Consider the following 22361-nt stretch of genomic DNA (forward strand, 5'->3'; position numbering starts at 1 on the left):
AGTGTCAGTGTGACACCTGAGTGACAGTCTCTACCTGGTCAACATAAGATTTAGGTTGACAGTGGTAAGAGCTAACGTTGTAAATTTAATAAATGAAAAACGATTAAAAAATTTGTTGACGAGCTCGTTTCCCCCCCTCGATCGTTCTTCTACTGTACGTTTTCTCATTAACCTTCGTTAACCGTGGAAATCTGCCCTCTATGCTTAAATTTTGATTTAATGACAGCTAAACTGTCTTAATTTGGTACAACATTTTCATAGTAATACAAGCTTTCACAGATTCTTTGCCTTCGAAATGAAAAGTGGAACCGGAACGGATTGGGACAAGAAGTTGATAAACTTTGACAACTTGTTATCCGGTGATCGACGGTGAGCTCACCTCGTTCGGACGGCTATAACCACACAAACAAAACCAGAAACGACTATGAAAGGACTTTTGTTTTGCATCAAATTGCATTAGATTGGGCAGTCAATCGGAAGTTGGCAATGTCCTTTTTGCATGTTTACGTGTGATTTGACCCAGTTCAAACGAGCTGCCGCCCAAAGTAAATGCCAAATGTTCAACAAATGACGTGCTAAAAGTGTATCAATGTGATTCCCCGGAAGCGGCTGATGTACAGTCTTGACTAATTCCATTAATGCAACTGTGGCAAAAATCCCGTTGAAGCGGTGATTTCAGAGAAAGTATTTAACTTTAACACAAAACTAATATTTAGACTTTTTCCAAGTTTTTAATTGCAAGAAGGGAGTCTGCTCCATGCATTTTGAAATACAAAGCCTTTAAACCGACTTGTTCATGCCATTAGAAACCGAAAACATAAATTTATCCTATTTGCTTTATAAGCCGGCGTGTGCACTATTGATCCCGTAAATGGCTTCTCTATTACTTTCAGTCACTTTGTAACCTAATTATATACAAACAAGCCCAAAACAAAGCCAACGTTTGCAAAATTCGCACTATGCAACATTTAAAATTCAAGACTAACTTTCAAATAGCTTTTATCAGCTGTTATCATTAAATTATTTCATCAGTAAAAACCGACAGTCACGAAAATAAAATCACCCTATGTCTTCAAATGTAATCAGCTTTGTTCCACAACTGAAATGTTATGCTTATATTGCTTATATTTGTTTTAAAATGCGACAGCCATATTCTCCCATTTTCTACGTCAATAATTTTACATCTGCTGTTTTTTTTTTTCATTGCAGGTTTTTTGGCAAAGCGAGAGCCTTATTCGATGGCTAAAATTTAAAAGACAATAGTCTATCTTTTAAATTAGAAATGCAAATTGACGTATGGTACAATTGTTGCCTTAATTTTGAATATAGTGTAATATTTTCATACGAGCTGTCAGCTTATATTGAAGCGTGTACTATGCATCATTAATTTCACTTCATGAGGAGCTTAAGCTTTCATCGTTTAAGACATGAAGCTAGAGGAGAACTTAACGTATAAAATGATGAAACTTTTACGCTTCTTTCGACGAGAACGACGTTCTGTCGATGTCAGTGATGAATCCACTGAGGCGGGAAAAGGTACGTTTGGCCTTATTTTAACATTCAGCTTTTTATAAGTCATTTTCAGTGTGTTTGTATTTTCCATTTTGTTGCTAACTGATGTTTTAGTGTAAGAGTCGTGTTTGTTACATCTTTTTATTCTCAAAATAATATTTTCATGGTTAATTTATCGTTTTATTCCTGACAGAACTCTCATCTCCTGCCGAGTACAATTTCATTACCTCGCACAGCAACTCAATATTCGCACGCACTGAAAACGTAGCAAATCTCACTTTGTATTTTAAATTTGTTAAAAATAATAATAACAAAAAGATTAATAACAACATTCACTTTTATGCACGCAAGAATTGCATACACGGTAACTAATACACCGTGAAATGTTCATCATTAATTTCTACGTTGCAATTCACATCTTGGCTTCTACCTGAAACTCACCATCTTGGCATAAAACAGAAAAACAAAATTTCACTTAAGTCAGATATCGATCCGGTTTATCAAAAGACGTGCTGACCGCTGTCACCTTGAACTATCTTCATAATTAAATTTCACGTAGAACCACGTACACATTTCAAAATAACACGTATTCTTTTTTCTGGAAATGCGTGCATGTTTCGAGTATCGTGTCGTTTGAAGTTTTTCGCGTATTTACAGTAATAAGCCTTTTTTTGATAAGCAGTATATTTTTGCTTTCGTACTCAAAGCACTTGAGTCGTGACGTTGTACCTAGCTTAAAATAACCGATATGGATGCGTTTTTCACGATATTTTACGCACTTCACACTTTCTGACGCGTGTTTGCCGTTTCATCTCATCTTTCCTTTGTTGTTCTTCTGTTAAAAGAACATTTTTATTGACAGTTTTTTTTTCTGCAAAAGGACTTTGAGCTTTCTATTATATTTTGATCTAAGTTGAATGAAATTATTTGGACCTATTTGTACTTAAGACAATGACCTTGGTACGTTTTACCCAAATTAGTTCTTGCTTAGTATTGAAACTGGCCTTATGTGCCCAAGGGCACGAAGAGGTTGAGTGAGTGAGTTAGTCACGGTATTGAAACTAAAAGTGCATCGAGTCAGCTACAGTTTCCTTTCTTGCCAAAAATTCTCCAGTAAAACCATGGTTGCTCTGAACTTAGCAAAATATATTGAAAGGTCATGGAATTGCAACGAAACCCTCCCACTCACCTCTTATTGATTCTGATGTTTAGTTTATTTTGGTCATTTTGTTGACACTCCTTTTTCAACTGCGTTTTTCGGTGACGTCATCTGAACGAAGGATTTTCCGCTTTCACCACGTGACCCGAAACCGGTTGACCGCGCGACTAAGTAATGAGGTCTAGGAACTAATCAATTAACTGATTGAGATCAAACTGAGCTGAACGAGAATGCAATTCAGTCACGGTGAACGTGGTAACATTTTTCATTACAATGCTATTGCCAGTATTGATTTCGTTGCCCCGTTTTTTTGTGTGTGTGAATTAACAGATAGCGCTTTGGATTTGGCAATACATTCAAGGAAGGCGACCGTTGACAGGGAAATAAATAACCCACATTATCTGCGTCCCATCTTCTGTCAGCTGACGGTCATTACACGTAAATTGAAAAAAATAAAACAATCACCAAACACCTTAGGATATATTCGAGGATGTTTTTTTTTTTTTTTTTTTTTTTTTTTTTTTTTTTTCCTTTTTTTGACTAATTAAAAGCCCTTCGATTCATCCAGCCCCGCCTTAAGATTTTTCACCTCGCGTAAACCTGGTTGGTTGACACTGTAAACATGACAAAACTAATTTTAAGAAGCTTTCAGTTTGCCCGGTCAGACTGTAAACATAACGAAGGCGGCTCAATATAAAGTAAATGGTCGGTAGATTACTTAATGAGAATTTAATTGATAGATAATGTTATCTTTTCCTTCCAAACCTCGCAATATGGTTCCAGACTTGTATGATAAATATTTTTGTGAAGTTCCTCTTGCAGCTGACGACATAAAATTGCGACCTATCATCTGTTTTACGTATCAGTACATAAAAAATGAAAGGTTTTGACAGCGCGAAGAAATTTCTTGTTAGAAGACTCGGCTTTACATAATTTTCCTTCCAACTTCATGCTCTGGGAAGCGCAGTGGCCTCATGGTTAGTGCGCTCGTCTCCGGATCGAGCGGTCGAACCTTGGCCAGGGTTATTGTGTTGTGTTCTTGCGCAACACACTTTACTTTCACAGTGCCTCTCTCCACCCCGGTGTATAAATGGTGTATAAAAGGGTACTGACGAACTTAATGCTGGGGGGTAACCTTGCGATGGACTAGCATCCCATTCAGGGGGGAGTAAAAATACTCCTAGTCGCTTCATGCTACAGAAACCGGGATAAGCTCCGGCTGATGGGCCACTTGGCCAGTATGCAGACTTCTTTTAACGCTGAGAAACTTTCAGGTTTGAAATATAATGAATCGAGTTGTCTTTTAACCGAGAGTGACCACTATAAGTCTTGAGTCGTAGTGTTAGATAAAAATTAGCCTTTGAAAATTCACTATACGATTTTTGAAAAAATATTTGATTACACTACAGAATCACGAGTTTTTTATGACTATGAACATGTTAAAGCATGTTACCTCGTTTCTTCGAATTATTGTTGCTTCGAATTTGCGTTTAGATGTAAAAGTAGGACAACGAAATTTTACCTTCACGAATTTTCGCTACAGCGAAATTTCTTTTCCTTCCACGAATCTCGGTGATTTTCCTTTCAAAAGGCGTCGGACATCTCCGAAATTTCGATGGAGATTCGCGAGAACAAAGAAAGAAATGCGACGAATTTAGTTTGAATTACTTTTGCACAGTACCGTGATAAATGATGGTAAACTAATATTTGCTCATTGAACTGGCTGAATGTTTGTTCGTTTCGATTTATCAAGACCACTTGCTCCTTGAGCATCATTCCAAAGACCATGATAATCCTTGTTTATATTGAACTGCGGCTTTGTTGTGAGGTGTGAGTGTTCCTGTTTTGGTATGTGACTCAAAAACATCTCACTCAAATTGCATGATCTTTACAACGTGTGAAGTTAGAGGAATTTAAATTTCTCGCAATATTTATCTATTTTGACTCTTCTCTCCATAGTGACTGGGGATTTTGTCAAAATATCGTATAAATAAGAAAAGACCTGTTCTCAGGTCTATTAATTCTGCAGCTTAATCAACTTTTCTTATAGTGTTTTAAGTCGGTGCGCTGATGCTGAAGGTTAACTGTTAACTGTAAACGGTTGACACAAAATTCTACGCCAGTGTACTGTTGACAGTTGTCCCTGGCGAGACCAAATCAAAAATACCATTACGCACGCATTGCAGGCCTATGTTTTTTGGTTTTTTTTTTTAATCAACTAATCACGTGACACAAACTGAAATCAAATGCGCTGATATTTCTTGTGTAATGTAAAGATTGAGGTGCTTTAAATTTTAGATGAGGTTTTGAGGTTCTGTTTAGCCGAATTGCAATGAAGATCGATATTTTCGACCACACTCATGAGACATTCAGTTGTTCTGTGATGTAAACAGCTGATATTGATGTCTCGTTCTTAGAATGAAGTACATTATAAAATTGCCAGAATTAATCATAATCACGTATTTTTTATCTTTTCTCCTCATCTCCGGCGCCAGTGACGCAAACTGTCCTCAGCTAATCCAGCAAATTCTCGTTTTTGCTACTACTACAAAAAAAGGCATGTTTATATCAAAAATACGTTATCGCGTCATGTTTTATGCATGTATTGTATCAGTTGGTTTTTAAGTGGACTATATCTCATCATTTCAGATGTAGGAAAGTTTACTTTCTAAAAGACCCGAAGCGACTTTGATTTGTTTATTTAATGAGTATACAACATTTTAGTAGCAACTAGAACGTTTTTCGCCGGTTCAAAGGCACATCCGTGACCGTTTGCAAAATTAAAATAGAAAACCAGAACGAAAAACTCAGCAAAGAAGCAACATAAAAGAGAGCTTCGCTAAGTTTTCAAACCGCAATTTGTTCTGTGTGGGGTTAACATAATTAACTCTTTTTCACATTAGCATAGGATTGATGCATGTTTATCAATCATCTTTCAAACACTTGAATCAATTTAATTGGAACTTAATACTTAAAATCCAGAAGTTGTTTTGTAGAACGTTCAGTTGTGATTGCGTAGCCAGTGTGTGGAAACCGTAGACCATTTGCCAGGGTTTCTCTTTCTCACGATACAAAAGCCGCCCGGAACAGAAACAGTGAAAAGATTTTCCCTAGGCAGAAACATTGGTTTACTGGTCGAAACAAAATAACCGGGCGAATACTGCCGCAGACTTCAAAGTTGAGTAAACATTTTTCCTGCTGCAAATCACGATTCTTTCATCTGTTGCCGCTGTGATGTCAATGCCGTGTTTTGCTTTTCTATCAGGTAATTTGTGCGTCTGGTGTAAATGTACCGTTTTTCTTTAAAATTAACTCTCGTTTCCTCTACATAATATTTTGGTTTCCAGACTTCTGACAACCTTTTTTCAGCGGAAGAAATAAATCTGCCCTAAAATCTAGAATTTTCGTTCAAATCTTGTACTGCAGGAGCTTATCAAAGGTCTGCGTCTAAATGGCGGCGGACTACCAAGTAAGATATGAAAAGAATTCTTTTACGTAAGCTTTTGCTTCACTTTATCTATTTTAGATTTTCCTGATCTTGATTTGATTTTCTTTTTGTTTTTTTTCCGTTGATGGTTTTTTTTTTTTTTTTTTTCGTTAGGGCTTTGTCTCTTGGACGTTATATTACGTAATAACAATTTACCACCAGAATATCCCAGGTGATTTACTCAAGCCTCGGCAGGCAAAACGTACATCAACTAGGTTTTTGACTGCACCGTAAATCACGATAAAACCCTGGGAGAACAAACGGCATCAATTTTCCTGTCCGTGATTTATATCTTTATGGCTTTTTTTAAGGAAGTATTTATTTCCAGAATAAAAGACAAAACAAAGCAAATAAAAGGAGTGCTCGGCCGCGCCGGCGCAGGTCGCTTAAGTAAAGCTCTTAAATTCGTCAGTTCCCGGTTCTTTGAACGAATGTTAATTTAAGCTTTTGGAGTTAATTGAGGACACTGTTCACTGTAACAAATAAACTTTACATAGGAGATCCTCTCGTAATCATCCAGACCAGTCTCATTGCTTTTCATGTTTATGTTTATTGCAGAATCAACATTACGGTCAAAAAAGGTGCGAAAGAGGAAAAAGAAGAAAGATTGTGACTCGCAGAGAGCGAACTACTACTTGGAAAACAATGAGTCGGCCAATAAAAGCAAAATAGATATTTCCACAATAGAGGAGACTTTTCCAAAGGGAGATAACATGACCGTAAATAAAAAATCTAACAAGGCCGCATCAATGGAAAGCTTAACACTGCGCGGCAGAGAGAGAGCATGGTCTCGAGTATCAGCCATGCATTCTGACGACTTTTGGGCGCGGCACTTCGATGGCTATAATTCTGTTTCGTGGAAGAGTTTTCGCGCGGCTTTTCTGGAGGACTACGGAGCTGTGATTCACGACTTTGCACCAAAGAGAATCCACTGGATCTTGTCTATTGTACACACGGACATTTTCGCCGCAAAAGACGACATTCACAAATTATATTACGATAAATTCTGCGGAAGATCCGAACACCCAGACCGCCTTTGGCTCAAAATCAAGGAATACGCCTCGGAGAGGATTTTTCGCGAGGGCGTTATCGAATCTATGTTTGAATAGAATTGATTAGACTAAACATTAGACTAAGCTGAATAGTGCCATTTTTGAGTGACTTAAATCAAGACACGTATCTCAGTCGATCAGATTATCACCGGATCCAATGCTAGTTATCTTTTGGCTTAGGTTACCTTTTACCCCTTAAACCGCATGCAGTGTAATCAATTTTAGAGTGTGGAAAATACGTAGTCAAAACGATTTTTAAATATAAGCAACTTTACAAGAAATTGAGAGTAAAATAATTTTAAAATAAAGCTCTAAACTTATTATTGGTTTTAATGAAGAATTTTCTTTCTTGGCTCTGCTGACATAAATAACGGATTCAAACAGAAGAATTTACTCTGTCATCTCCTCGTCTCATTTTATTTATGAACAGCAGAAGCTTTACAAAAGATTTCAATTACAATCACATGAAGATCGAAGATTGGAAACTCTTTTTTCGCTTGCTAAACTGATTAAAAGGGACCAACTGAGGGTGCTGCCTGATCAGCCAAGAAATCCAGAAACCTTCCCCATATTGAACATTGATATTTGGTGCACGGACTATAATTTGCTCTCAGGAGAATTGAACATGACCCCAAGTGAGGTTTGTTGCACGCACCTCTAATCAATAAAAACTCTGGGATCGTCAGTGATCGATATATATGAAAACAACTTGAAACAAGGAGGCTCTGTTACACGTTAAACCATTTGTAGTTTGTACAAATTGAGGCTGTACTGAATTACATTTCCTGACTCACTAGAAAAGATCGGATACTTCGAATTCTTCAAGGAGCGTGCTAAACCTACAAAATATTCCCCGATATTAAATTAAAACAGGTTACAATTATTAAATTAATATACATTTGGTCATTGACATGAAAAAATGAAATATCTTGCAAGCACCTTATTACGTACATGATATATTCGCACGTTTCTCTTCAGTTAGTCCACCGCTGACCGCACTTTTCATGTGTTAGTACGAAGTGCGAGCCTGTGTTCTATATTGCATTCTGATTGGTTCACACGTAAACTTTAAAATAAGGGGCGTGTCAACTTCATGATTAAAAAGTAAAAAGTAATTATACGCTGACAGAAAAAAAATATATATATCTCTCTGACCAACCCTTAAAATCGCAAGGTTGATCAGTAAACAATTTGAGTTATTGCGGATATGGAATTGACTGTTTTTGATAACTGTAGACAATAGTCTCTCAGCCGAGGCGGACGTATCTTTTAATTAAATGTCTCCATCAATAAAATAATTTTGGTGTTGCAAGTATGGTTTTGTTGTACCGTTTCGCCTTGTGCTAAACATGGTTTGATGTTTTATATTTCTTGCTAGATTTTTCTTTAGAATCCCTTCATTTGAATATAAATTGGCACACACGCGGATTTCCGTTGCGTCCTTTTCAAATTATGAACTGGAAAAACTGTGAAATAATCATGGCTCTGTGATTATCCTATAAACACGAAATTATATATTGTCGTACGCCGTTTAAACATTTCAAAAAAGTTATGATATGCTTTGAACAAAGACTCAATAACGCCGACAATCGAAAGCGAAATTTAACAAATTCTAAAGGAAAATTCAAAGTTGTCATAACAGAACTAAATATTGCAATTTGTTCTTCGGAAGGTTGTTGCATCGGGATAGTAAGATGTTTGCATTTCATCTTTGCACGTCAATCCATAGCACAAGTAAATTGGCATCTAATTATACCTGATTATATAGATAGAGTCAAGTATGTTTATTGAAGAATTTTTGTCGGTGGCGGTGTTGTAATCTTGGGCTCTCTTTACTCTCACAGTTTTTCATGTCCTCGCGTTTTTCAACTTCGCTCGTGTCTTCTGCAACAAACCAGTCTTCTACTGACAGCCTTCTGATTGCGTGCTCTCGGTGTCGCGTTAGTTTGAATTTTAATTAATAAGCCCGTCTGGCTGTATTCATCAGTTTCCGTATGAGCTATTAATAATTTAGTTCCTTTGCCATTATAAAATGCCCCCGGTCAGTTATTTACAAAGCAAAATTAACTTTTTGCGAAAAAAAAAAACTTAGTCCGGATACTGCCGCTGTCGACTCCCTGGTAAATGAACATTATAAACCACTTCCTCCCGCGACTAAAAATTTGCGTAAAATTGATAGAGAAGTCTTCCCTAGGCCTTGACGGAAAGATGTCCAACTTCACTGGAAATGGAAAAATATTTGAGGAACTGATTTGCTCGACAACTGCAGAAGACAAGCCTTCAGTGATATTCCTTTCAGCTTTTAACTTCCATCTATCCATCATCGCTTCCATCGGCAATATTCTGATTCTGATTGCCCTTCAAAAGCCGTCGACATTGCATCCTCCATCGAAAGTTCTGCTGTGCTGTCTAGCCACATCTGATCTCTGTGTTGGCATTGTTCTACAACCTCTGGTCGCCATTCTGTTCATTGCTGTTGTAAACGAAAACCGTGATCTTTGCGGCCCCATCTTGGGCATAAGCTTTCTTTTGGGCGTTGTTCTCTTCGGGGTCTCGCTGTCAACATTGACGGCTGTTAGCGTGGAAAGGCTCCTTGCTTTGTCGTTGGGGCTAAGATTTCGACGAGTTGTAACTTTCAAAAGGACCCTTGCGGTTGTAGTCTGTTTTTGGTTCATCAATTTTGCAGTCGCTGCGTTGTGTTTTTGGAATTACGTTATCTTTCTTTGGTATGGCTGTATGTTGATATTGATATGTGTAATCACTTCCACCATCTCTTATACCAAGATCTACACCGACCTTTGCCGTCAACAGACAAGACTGCAAGATCTTTCTTTCCAGGTACACGTAAACCAAACGGAAAGTCCACTGAACATTGCTAGATACAGAAAGACCCTGTCTCGCTCGCTCTTGATACAGGTCACATTACTGGCTTGTTACATTCCGTATTGCGTGGTTACAGCATTAGCAACGTTTACCGGTTTAACGTCGCCTCTGGTCTTGGGCTGGCGGTTCACAACATCCATTGTGTTCCTCAATTCATCCCTGAACCCATTCCTTTACTGTTGGAAGATTGCCGAAGTGCGGCAAGCGGTGAAAGATATAATCAAACAACTTTGCTGTTGCTAGTCAAGTTAGAGGCTGTAACAATGGACTCCGAGCTTAGCCGAGGCTAAGTAAAGTTATGTGTATACATGAGAACAAGTGTTTAACTGATCTAGACATTAACTGTCTCTGAAATTATACTATAAAGAAGAGTATTGCAAGAAAAAGTGCTGCTTTGAGTAAGCGAGCCCTCTCCATGGGGGAAGTTGGCCGTACGTCAAGAACACAGCTGAAAATTATTCTTTATTCATACATTGTGTATATGTTTGAGATATATGGTGGCGATAATCTTGCATCTTTTTTTTTTTACAAATTATTTAATTGCTTGTGGACTTGTGACTGACGGTTGTGCAAAAAAGTAGGCTTGCCGAGAGCAGGCATCCTTTTTGACCATTTTCTGAAATTAATGGCTATATTATAACTTGATTTGTTGTAAAAAGGAAACTAAAATATGTGAAATTATAGAAAGGACAAATACTCTCGGGTAAAACACTAACTACTTCAACGGTATTTGCAATTCAGCCTGCATTAAGCTGCACATAACCGAACACAATTTGTCCGAGAAATTATACATTATCTTGAATGACAAGCACCGAAAATGTGCAACTTTAATTAGACGGCGCATGAAGGTTGCCTGTGAACAATACTACATATGACAAACATTTCTTTTTTGTGATATTCATGGCTTTCCAAAAGAAGTGTAAGTAAGAATTGAAATTTTAAAATGAATTCAAAAATGTAAAGGATGCTATCAATAAAAATGCTAATTAGGTTATGCTAAGACCAGATTGTGGATGGACCAGTCTTTAAGTAGATAATGACATTAGATTGACGAGCATCTAAGAGTTATTAATTTATTAAAAGTTTGCCAATAGGATGCGAGATAACTTTCATAATGCATGAAGATAAATGAGCTGGAAAAGTTTCAGACTTTACCTTTTGTTTCCAATTTTTGAACCGCTTGTTTTGACCGACAAACATGTCAAAACATCAAGGAAAGGCTACTTTTAGAGATGGGCTATAATAATGATGTTTTTTAGAAGTAAATGCCACGCAAGCGGTAATACGAAAATCCTTTTTAAGGCCTTAAAACTTGTATAAACAATCGATCTTTCATAATTGGTGTTGGTTAGTTGCGTTCCCCTAAATCAACCTGACCTGATCGAACATACGGCTAATGCTGTTTTTGGTGCTCTTGGCTAGGTTTGCCGTTTAGAGAAAAGAAGAATTAATCAACAGCTTCTGCTGTTTCCTCTTTATGTTAGTACTTCCCCGAAAATGGACTGCTGCTTTCAGCGACAAACATGTCAAAACATGCAGTGAAAGCCATATTTCAAAACTGAAGTAGCTTGATATTAACATGAATTTAACGAGAAGCACCGGTTGAATATTTGTTTTCGCTTCTTTGAAAAAAAATTGCAGTTTAATCTTGGGTTTAACTAAACTAGCCAGCCCTATTACTGAAACAAAATATTAAAAAAAAAAAATGATAAATTAATTTAAACTGCTTTTTCCACTGACAGCTTGCAATGCGTCAAGATGTATCGAATCTGAAACAGGCCTAGCCTGCAGTCCAGGCGTTTTCCGTGTGTTCACGATTTACCGGTATTAGCTAGCGATCGAGTAGATTCGCCACCACGTTGTCTCAGGAAAAATGGTCGGGAAGGGGGTGGGAACAGAAGGAGAGAAATAAAACGCCCGCCCGGAAAGGCTGTGAAAACGAGAAACACCCCCTAATTAGTTGCGCTGTACTAGTCAATGTTTGGTGCATAAATTGTACGTTCGAATTCAGTTCAGATTTGGAATATTGAATAGCTTTGCATAGTTCAACGGTTTTTCTCCAATGTTTCAACTGTAAATGTCTGGACTTCCAACGAATCAGAAGAAATAGAATTTGTAAATAAAACGTAAGTCTGTTTGTGTGATGTTTCTCGGATGTAAATTATTCATATCTATGGTAGGGTATTAAAGGAGCTATTTTACGATATTACTGAGCCCCTGGCAAATTTCCCCTTCCCAACTAAGTTTGCGCACCTGCTTTGTGACATTTTCTTAGTGGAAAGCTGCTTGTCCTGGTAACATTTCACCAAATAGGATCTCTGAAGAGGAATTTAGTCGGAACCAATTTCAGTGAAAAGAAAACTGCTTGCTTCGCTGCAAATGGCTTACTGATTAATTATCACCTTAAGATTGTTAACGACAGTGAACCTACCGCAACAAATGTTAAGAAAGTTTTTTCCCTTTATCAGGCTAAGGTCAAGAAGCTAAGAAAGTTTTAAAACGGGCGGTGAAAAGTTTGATTGTTTTCCTAGTTTAAGAGAGCGGCTGCTAAATACGTGGCTACTCCCTGACAGGAAGAAGGAACAACACAATTTCCAGAATTTCAATGTTTAATCCACATTCCACTTAACTTACATGTTACATTAAATCTTCTTAGTAGGATATTTTGGCGTTTACATATGCCACTTAGATGTTAGTTCTTAAGTTGTATACTCATTCGGCTAAGTTGTTTCGCTGTGAGAGAAACGTACTGAAAAGTTGGCAGAAGTTTATAACCTTTATAAAGAGATTATGTGAGATTAGAGAAGGAATGCCTATTGGCTGTCTTATCTTTATGATAATTCCTCATCTTTCACCTCCCAGACTTAGGTGATTCCTAAGCCTGGGAAGTATTCCTTCTCTTATTCTACATAGTACTCGAAAGACTTACAATCGCTATCTGGTAAAACAATGTATGTTTCAAACGCCATTGGCATAAAAAAGTGATTGTAACATACCATAAAATTCCGACACTGCCCCGGACCTGTACTTATTCCAAAAGGATTTTTAGAGGGCTTATTTTCCAGTGAGGTATTTGCTTCTGACAAATACCCGGGGTAGGGGCAGGAGGGGTGCTATTATCGAAAGAAATTTAATTCTTTGGCGATGGCCCATTTTTTTAGCCTGCGTTGCAGGCGTTTTGCTCCCCTTCCCCTCCCCTACTTTTTTGTGAGCGGTTACGTAAGGGCTATTATAAGAGTTCATATTGGAAAGCGAGGTTGTGTCTGAAGAATGACCGGCGGGGGTGGGTGCTTGTAATCGGAATTTTACGGTTCTTACAAAAAACTGAAAACGTTTAAGCTATGTCTTTGAAAATCACGGAGCGGCAAGCAAACATATTTGCAAACAAACACCTCTTAAACTTAATGAAACATACGCCTGAAAGGCTTCAAATAAAAGTCAGGACGTATCGATATAGCGGAAACAATTGCTAGACTGAATCGGCAGCTAAGTTTGCAAAGTCAGTTGTAAATAAACACTTAAAACGTATAATAATTTGAAAAGAACGTCTTTGAATGTTGCAGTATATGAACATAATGCTTGGAATCTTATTTACAACTCAGTGGTATTTTCAAGATATTTACAATCATATACAATTACCATGTCAAAACATTTGGCAAGAATTACCACAATCATTTTGAAAGAAAGAATCTTTAAAAGTAAGCATTTCGTTGCAAAAAATATATACAATCATTTTTAGTGGTATATCCACGTATATTTGGCAAGTAACAACTGTTTTCAAGGTCCATGACATTTCATGATATAAACTCATAATGAATAGAATTAACTTAAAATCAAATTTAAACTTGAGTGAACGAGAAAGCAGATCTGGAGAGAAAGGAAAATCACTGTTAATATCTTTTCCTATACCAGTAGATCAATTAAATTCCAGAGCAAAAAAAATGTTTTTGAATTGAAAATCAAAACGCATATTTTTATCAGTAAGGATTTTTTAAAGCCCGCTTAAACGCGAACTTGTTGTAGCACAAAGCTCCCCCTTACATGACGAAACCATCACGTTTATTGGTTGATTGAACCCTATCAAAGAGAGATAGATTGTGGGTTTGGGTTTTTAAAAAACCTTCGTTTGATTGGTGTGTTCCGATAGGTATCCATCCATTCATAATTGGGATATGCAAATTTTCCTGCGCTTGGCAACAGCCCCAAGGGTTACGCGTGATTGTTTGATTCCGTTAGAGGGGTTTTCACTTAAATTCCGAAAAGTAATTGGTTTTGCGCTTACTACGTTACACGAATGGCTTAAAAAAACTCGCGCCACTTTTACATCCAATGACAAGTACTGTAAAACCAAAACCAATCGTGAGTATTTGCACTTGTTTTCCCGCCCTTTGCGTAAGCTACATGTAATAACCTGGAGTTTTGATTGGTTCATTGTATTGTCTGTGTCCTTTGTGATTGGCCAGAGTGATTCTTTGGTTTGGGTTTCACCAAACTAAATTGAGAACTGTTCAATTTGATCGCGCTGTAATTCGTCATTTGTACCTTAGTTTTGCTCCGTCTCGCGCCCCGAGTCGTGAAGCGCGACAGCGACGAAGCTAAGACCGATGATTAGGTGCACATTGACTTGCACGCTGTAATTCGCCAAGGTTTACTATTGAACTAGCCTGATTCTCAGACGTCCGAGGTCGTTCGCGGCCACTTCGCTTCCCCTCTCTCCCTCTCCCGGGAGAAGGAGAGAGGGGAAGCGAAGTGGCCGCGAACGACTTCGGACGTCTGAGAATCAGGCTACTACTGAACTTGAATGAAAATACTTACTAGTATCCAAACCATTTACTGAAAGTCCTGCTCAAGAATCCCTGTTGTTTTGTAAAATAACGGAACAGAGGAACATACATGATAGGGATTCAGTGACAGTGTAGAAGCTAAAATGCAATGAGGACAAATCTAACAAAACACAAGTCTATAATAGTCTTATAGACTTCTATACAACAAGTCTACAATAATCTTGTAGACTTCTGGACAACAGTGCAGCTCTGTGCGGACTACTAAGGTCTCCGGATCAGATCGTTCTATGGTCAGATCGTTCCAAGTCAGTCACATTCGAGTTCGACAATATAACCAGATCGTTCAACTTATAAATAGTTAGATAAAAGATCATCAAAATAGTCGATAGGTCGCTAGATCCGGGAGTGTAAATCAATTCGAGAGAAGAAAAATGGTTTCCTTCTTTGAAAAAGTTAAACTCCAGTAAACATCATCCACTGCAAACTTTGCCTTAGGAGTCACACTTCCAAGAAGAGACTTTCCCATGTTGTCTTCCTTTTAAACTTTAAGTCAGGCCCCGTTTACAATACGCCGGAGGAATTTGAAAACGCAGCTTTATTCCTACGCCGGTTAGGCCTACTGTCCCCACTAATCCGACACGAAAACGGAGCTTTTGGAAAACGCTCTGGAAACCGGAGGAACTTGAAAACGCCGGCTTTTCGTTGTTGTGTGGACGGACAACATTTTGAAAGTGGAGCTTTTTGAAAACGATGACGTCCCTGCCCCAGTTTTTTTGCAAAAACAAATCCAAAATGACCGATGATTGTTGCGTTTTCTAATTTCTCCGGCGTAATGTGGAAGGAAAACATCTGATTCGTTTTCAGAGAAAAACCACCGTTTTCAAATTCCTTCGACGTAATTTGGACGGGGCCCTAGTCTATAAACAATGCTCTTTTTAACGGAAAAGAAAAGAACGATTCAACAGATTTCTTCCATGCGTTATACAAACATACCGATATGAGGGAAGGGATTGGCGCTTTGAGCGAAGGCATTTGCGGGGTAAGTGTTCGCCATTCTAGATCCGTCAAGAACCGTGGTCACTGGAACAAACGGTAATGGACGATGGTGGATGTATCCATTGCCTAAACAATAAAAAACAATCGACAATTTACCTTCAAAGAAATTTTCAATAGAACGCAAAATTGAAGTACTTGACGGAGAATCGAGTCACGTTTTGCTTGAAGAAATATCATCCAATTCTGAAAATCAACATTTCAGTTTTCTATGAGCTAGATTTTTGTTTTATTGTTGTTGTTTGTTTGTGTTGCTCTTTTTACCACTTTTTTTTAACAAAGTTGATCTCAGGGTTCGTACGCCATGCGCGCTCCTATGTATCATGGCTGATATTGTGCACGCACAACCAACCAATGGAAATCACTCACAGTATCGACAAGAATACAAGACAAAGCTTCTAGTAATAGCAAGTTGATTGAGCGATAAAGTTTTTGCTTGAACAAATGCTTTTAAAATTGAATATTTTGAGTACAAATGAGGCAGCCAGGTAATGTTACCCCTCGAATCAAATCTCTATTAATCTTAAGGGATAGTACTGTGTGTCGCTCTCCATACCTTTTGCTGCCTTGCTGAAAGGGTTTACAGGCGTTGTTTGAATGCTATCGACCGCCTTCGCTTTAACAGCTTTTCCAAAGGGTGGTCTGTTCTGTCCTGCTGGAGGTGTTACAGCAGCCATCACAGGCACGAATTGAGGTGGTGGTGGATGCTGTAACTGACGAGCTTTGCCTGAAAGAAATCAAAATATTCACGAATTTAACAAAGTGAGGGCCAATACTTAAAATGAAGAGTGCACATTATGCTTAGATACTTACACAAAAATATTTCGGTTTTCGAGTTTTTTGGGCACAAATGAAGCAGTTAGCTGCATGCAATATTCGAATCGAAAATTAAGTTAAACTTAAAGGTGTGGTATTGTGTCGCTCTCCGTACCTTTTGCTCCCCTCCTAAAAGGGTTCACTGGTGTTGTTTCAATACTATCGACCGCCTTAGCTTTGGTATCTTCTCCAAGGAATGGTCTGTTCTGTCCAGTTGGAGGTGTTACAGCAGCCTTCACAGGCACGAACAGAGCTGGTGGAGGAGGTTGTACCTGACGAACTTTGCCTGAAAGAAATAAAAATATCTAGAATTTTACCAAGTGAAGGGTAGTGCTTAAAATGAGGAGTCGGGATTATGCTCAGATACTTGAATACTATTTTGGATTAACTTGAGGAAAAAAGAATATGATTACGATTAACAGAGTTAATAGGAACTTTGGTGAGAACAAAGGAAACTGTAGAATTTATTAATGGGGAACTCGGAAAAGGCGCAGTGAAATCACGCTTGCCTAAAAACCCACTGACGAAGCTCACCGCAATGCTAATAAGTCTAAGAACGTTTTCGACTCATGCTGTTTCATACTAAAGTTTGTCACACTGTATATTAAGTCTGCACCCATACCTTTAACCTTCCTGAATGGATTTGGCTGGGAAGAAGTTCCATGGTCGGTATTTTTAGAATCAGCTGAGTCTTTTCCTGAGACTGGAATGCCTGCTTTATTTACTTCAGCCCTGTTACAGTTGGCCACTGGAATAGGTGGCGGTTGATTTTTCAACTGATAGGCTTCGGCTAAGAAAATAGAATATATATTGTTTAGACAAATTCAACTTGTAACGCTCGCAACCGTTTGAATTGAGGAATGCATGCCCGTTGGAAGGACTCGAAGTCCAAGAAGAGGTCCAAAAGCACTTTGGAGATATGTATCTAAAATTTTACCAAAATATCTAAACATTTAAACTTAAAGCCTTCTTAGGGGTAGGATCAGCATTATGAGCAGATGCTTACTCGTCTCAAAAATTTTCCGGTTTTTCACTTTTTGGGGCAGAATTGTAACAGTCATCTGCTCATTAATCTTTGAGTCAAAATCCTCTATTAACCTATAGTATTGTGCACCACTCGCCGTACCTTTTGCTCTCCTGCTAAACAGGTTTACTGGTGTTATTTGGATACTATCGACCGCCTTAGCTTCGGCATCTTCACCAGGGAGTGGTTTGTCCTGTCCAGCTGGAGGTGATACAGCAGCCTTCACGGGTACGAACACAGGTGGTGTACGTGGTGGATGCTGTAACTGAGAAACTTTGCCTGAAAGAGTCACAGGGTCATAAAATGTTGATTTGCATTATTAAGACATTTACCATTTCACAGTGTTGCAAGGTGTGTAAATAAGGAATAATATACTGAGAAGTTGTGAAATTGTTCAAGCTTGCTCCCGGTATTCACTGCAATGCTGCGAAATTTAAGACTCCTTCCTAACCTTTATCACGCAACACACGATTTACCACCCTATATATGACATGAGCGAAGCATAAATTAAACCGAACCCGTTTAGCAAGGCAGCTAGCTAAGCTAATAGCTTTCCTAAATGGATTCGGCTTGCTCTTAGAGTCAGAGAAGTCTGGAATGTCTGTTTTCTTAACTTCAGCCCTGTTAGAGTTGGTCACAGGAACAAGTGGTGGTTGAAATTTTCAACTGATAGCCTTTGGCTAAGCATAAAAAATAGAATTTGTATTTTTAACTCACATATTTATTTCATAATTTTCACTAATGAGTGATTAATGCCTAGTTTAAGAAGGAATCTAGTTCTAGAAAATACAACCAAGAAGAAGAAGAAGAAGAAAACCTTAAGAATAGCAGCATGGGATGGGTGAGCGGGGAGGAATGGGGAGGGATTGCTTGAGTTCTGGAGACTTAAAGCTTGGAGGTCTTGGATTTGTGAAAAATGTTGAATCCGTTTACTATATATGCTTTGGAGACCTGGCCTCTGCTGACTCTGTCATCAGGCCGATTTCGAAACCGCGAGAAATCTTTCTTAAGCTTTGCTGTCATTGGACGCACTAATAAGCCATGTTTTAAGTTTCTATCACCTTACATACCTTTAGCTGCGTTTGGGTGCTTTGGCTTCGACAACTCGTCAAATGAACCATCGGTGTTCTTAGCGTCAAGATCGTTTGCTGTGACTGGATAGTTGTTAATTTCGAGGCATCCAATATCGCTAGGCAGCAAGGTGTCAAACCATGATGGCTGAAGGTCGAAGCAATCGTTGGCTGAACAGAAAAAAAGGTCGAAGAAAATATGATATGTAAAAATACTAGAGTGCATTTTCGATCGATGAATGTTTTTCGAAGTGGGTTAAAAACTCAACTTCAAGTTATTTTATTTAAACAGAGTATTTAGCCATTTCAGCACTAAGCTGGTATCAGCAGGGTCCCTTCAAACGCCACCGAATTGCACGTGTAAATTATGTAAATAGTGTTCCCAATTAGTTTTTTTAAGCTTAGTACTATTGACACTTAAATAAAGTCTTTCATTCATTCATTCATCGCCCTCCCTTGGGTCACGTGGTCGGCGACTCGGAACGACAATTTAAAACGGTAACACTAGGGACGTGAATGGAATCCCCTGCATCAACGAAATAAATTTAAAGTAATCTAGTCCATAACTGAGCAATGTGTCTGGCTAGATGTACGAAACCGAAAAAGCAATGTTCCCTCTGGAAAAAAGGGTTTAATGGCTTATAATGAGTCAAAGTCTCGCCGTTAGGATAAGTTCGGTAGGATTGAAGATATAGTTAAGGTAAGTTGTAATTAACAAATATAAGGGCTGGAACGTACAACTGTGGGGATTATACATATTAATCATCGAGGGACTTTAAACTGCATCATATGTACCTTTCTTGTATGCATTATTTAATAAGCTGTAGATTGCAGAGCTCTTTGTTTCCTTGTCTTTAGCGTTGCAAAACTTGATTTTACGAGAATATAATTTCCCCGACCCTTCAATTCGATCACGTCTATAAACAGCAATATAGAGTAAAATCTTGTTTTATTATATGGCAAACTCCTCGATTAAGACGGATATTCTGCGAGCTGATGCTGGTTTCAGTTGGCGCGAATGTAAAGGCAGGCTAGTATTGCGGAGAGATGTGTTACTTATTTCTCATAAAACGGTCCTAAAGCTCAATTTCTTTACGTATATGGCAGCCACTTACCATTAAACAGTAGTTCTTCTTTGGGAATTTTTTCCATCTCTGCTTTCTTTTTGAGGACGTTTTCTTTCGCCAGGACGATGTGCTCTTTCAGTTTCTTCAGTTCCTCATCTGTTGTCTTCAATTGCTTTGCAAAATCAATCTCGTTTTCTTGTCTATTCTGCTGTAACTCTGACAATTTTTCTTTAAGACCAGCAATTTCCTTGTCCTTCGCCGAAATAATTTCTTTAAAATGAGCGATTCCTTCGTCTTCAGCTATAATAAAATAAACATCGCGAAAGATTGTTCACAGGTTAAGAAAAGCGCTGATTGTAACAGTTATGGAATCTCAACTCCACATGCTACAGTTTATCCGCAAAGTCAATTCTCTTTCTTTTATCTTTGAAATGTTAAAAATGTTTACAAATCAAGAATCGTTGGATGAAATATGATTTTCACTATTCTAGCAGTCTCTCATCAGATTAGTTGTCATACCCTAAAAAGATTTGCCGCAAAAATTGTGTAACGTTTGAATTCCAATTGCATGCGGATGTTTAACGCCGAAAAATTAAAATCATCATACATCATTTTGAAACTTACCATTACATTGTACTTCGAGAATGACAACCTCTTCTTTGAGCCGCTCATTTTCTTGCTTATACTAGGAGAAGAAAAATGATGTAGACAGTTTTATTTATCAAACCTTTAAAATTTGGGCGAGTTGGGCGCAGCTTGGCAAAAGTTCTAAAAATTTCAATACAGTTTAATTAAAAGATAAGAACCAAAAGAAAAAATACAGAAGCGCTCATATTTAGTTTTAAAATTACTTCTTTGAACGAACTTTTAATTTTATATATGAGACGCATAAGTCGTTGATCAGTTAATGTTCACAGAAAATATACAAATCTTTGCCAAAATAAGTAACGCGACATGTTTTCAACAAATAAAACTTTCAGGAAGATACATCCGTATCAAATTCATTTCTCGTGTATTGCTCGCTTTTAAAGCATTTCATCCCATATTTTACCGATCGTTATAACTAACAGCTGCTTTGCTTCGTAAATGCGGCGCTAAATTCATCGTACTTAAAAACATTAAAAAGATAACACCCACCTCTTTGGCCATGATCCGCGCCCCATGAGAAGCGTCGAGTGGCTCATGTTTGTTAGCGGGGAAAAGATCTCCAACGCTCACTCCGCCAGTTTTCCCAGTCTCTTCAACACCTAAAATGTATTTGCCTGTCCACATGTTACTTAATTTTTCCATTTAAGATTTTGATAAACACGAAATATACTCGCTATCTTTGCACTGTGCTACAGAAAGCCCTCAACACGAATGCGAAAAATTTTCACTGTGAGCAGTTGCTATGACTACTTCCATCTTGATGGTAACCGACGGTGAGGTCACCTCATGACGTCTTGCCTCGTCTTGGAGAGGAGCATGAAGCCTCGGTGCTATGATTTTGACGCGCGAAATCGCAAGTTTTAAATCTGGCTCACGGTTGATCATAGTAAAGTTCATGAAAACGCTCTAGGGCCAGTTCTTTAGCATCGATCGAGACTTAAACTTTGATTTCGGCAAAAACGGATTATACCAGACTTATTCTTAGCTGTTATTCTTAGAGGAAAGTATGCAATCCGGACCGGACTAACGAACTGATCATTTTTGGTTAGGTTAAGAAGCGACTTGAAAAGCGGCAGATTTCATAAAGTTTGAAAAAAACGTAACTTACCGTTAAATACCTCAAACTGTAGTCTGCACTAGCCACCGTTTTGTTTTTGCATGCCCTTTGGTCTAGTTGAGACCAGAACTGTACTGCATGTCATGTACACTCGATCTGTCGAGGAAAAATTCAAAAATAACGACAGTAACTTGATCCCAAACCGACTGAATGATTGCGCAAACGGCTCGCGCAAAGTTTTAAAAAGACGTGTTTTTAATAAAATGAAATGGAGTGCCTTTTTTCGTAAAAATGTTTGCAAAAGGAGCACACAATGGTTGAAGAATTCAACAAATTCATAAAAAATATACCTGTTAACCTATGTGCCTTCTTTTTCTCATTTTGTTTTTACATGCACGCGCTGTTGAGTTGATGCCAGAACGCGGTAGGACCTAGGCAGGACTGTACTCGTGCATAAAAGATAAACATCGTAACTGCGCATGTACGCCGTAAAGACAATCAGACGTTTCGGGCATAACCATCATAACCCCTTCATTAGTGTTACGTTGTGTCTCAAAGAGCAAACGTCTGTAGCTCATGTACTAAACTGTTTTGTGTGGGAGTGGACTTGAGTTTTACAATAATTAAATGGACAATTATTTATCAAACGAGCAAACAAAAAGTGGTTCGTTTTCTTTTTTACAGAAAAATAACGAGGGTAAGGGCTCTATCGCAGTATAATTATAGGGCATAACATCTAGATATCAAAA

General features: G+C 38.1%; 3 protein-coding genes across 3 annotated transcripts; 2 read left to right on the top strand and 1 right to left on the bottom strand.

Annotated features, from left to right (window-relative positions):
• The first annotated feature begins 1348 nt into the window (after positions 1–1348).
• On the top strand, positions 1349–7441 carry LOC145464040 (uncharacterized). Its single transcript, XM_081447858.1, has 2 exons — positions 1349–1536; positions 6717–7441. Exons 1-2 carry the CDS (start codon positions 1428–1430, stop codon positions 7265–7267), a joined length of 660 nt encoding a protein of 219 aa, XP_081303984.1. The 5' UTR covers positions 1349–1427; the 3' UTR covers positions 7268–7441.
• Positions 7442–9418: 1977 nt separating this feature from the next.
• On the top strand, positions 9419–10336 carry LOC145462272 (adenosine receptor A2b-like). Its single transcript, XM_081445775.1, has one exon. The coding sequence runs from the start codon at positions 9419–9421 to the stop codon at positions 10334–10336; it is 918 nt and encodes a 305-aa protein (XP_081301901.1).
• An 8103-nt stretch (positions 10337–18439) lies between these two features.
• On the bottom strand, positions 18440–21179 carry LOC145462273 (uncharacterized). Its single transcript, XM_081445776.1, has 5 exons — positions 21045–21179; positions 20532–20592; positions 19937–20207; positions 19636–19757; positions 18440–19011 (listed from the first exon to the last, which is right to left on the bottom strand). The coding sequence occupies exons 1-5, from the start codon at positions 21177–21179 to the stop codon at positions 18833–18835; spliced, it is 768 nt and encodes a 255-aa protein (XP_081301902.1). The 3' UTR covers positions 18440–18832.
• Positions 21180–22361: the final 1182 nt, after the last annotated feature.

This window comes from Orbicella franksi, chromosome 12 (assembly GCF_964199315.1).
Source record: "Orbicella franksi chromosome 12, jaOrbFran1.1, whole genome shotgun sequence".
NCBI lineage: Eukaryota > Metazoa > Cnidaria > Anthozoa > Scleractinia > Merulinidae > Orbicella > Orbicella franksi.

What these genes read in the sequence shown, in the direction of transcription:
- LOC145464040 (XM_081447858.1), top strand. Translation starts at nt 1,428, where the DNA reads ATGAAGCTAGAGGAGAACTTAACGTATAAAATGATGAAACTTTTACGC. An exon ending in ATCCACTGAGGCGGGAAAAG is followed by an intron (nt 1,537 to 6,716) that starts GTACGTTTGGCC and finishes TGTTTATTGCAG; the next exon opens with AATCAACATTACGGTCAAAA.
- LOC145462272 (XM_081445775.1), top strand. Translation starts at nt 9,419, where the DNA reads ATGTCCAACTTCACTGGAAATGGAAAAATATTTGAGGAACTGATTTGC.
- LOC145462273 (XM_081445776.1), bottom strand. Translation starts at nt 21,179, where the DNA reads ATGTGGACAGGCAAATACATTTTAGGTGTTGAAGAGACTGGGAAAACT. An exon ending in TCTCGAAGTACAATGTAATG is followed by an intron (nt 20,208 to 20,531) that starts GTAAGTTTCAAA and finishes ATTTTATTATAG; the next exon opens with CTGAAGACGAAGGAATCGCT. An exon ending in AAATAATGCATACAAGAAAG is followed by an intron (nt 19,012 to 19,635) that starts GTACATATGATG and finishes TTTTCTGTTCAG; the next exon opens with CCAACGATTGCTTCGACCTT.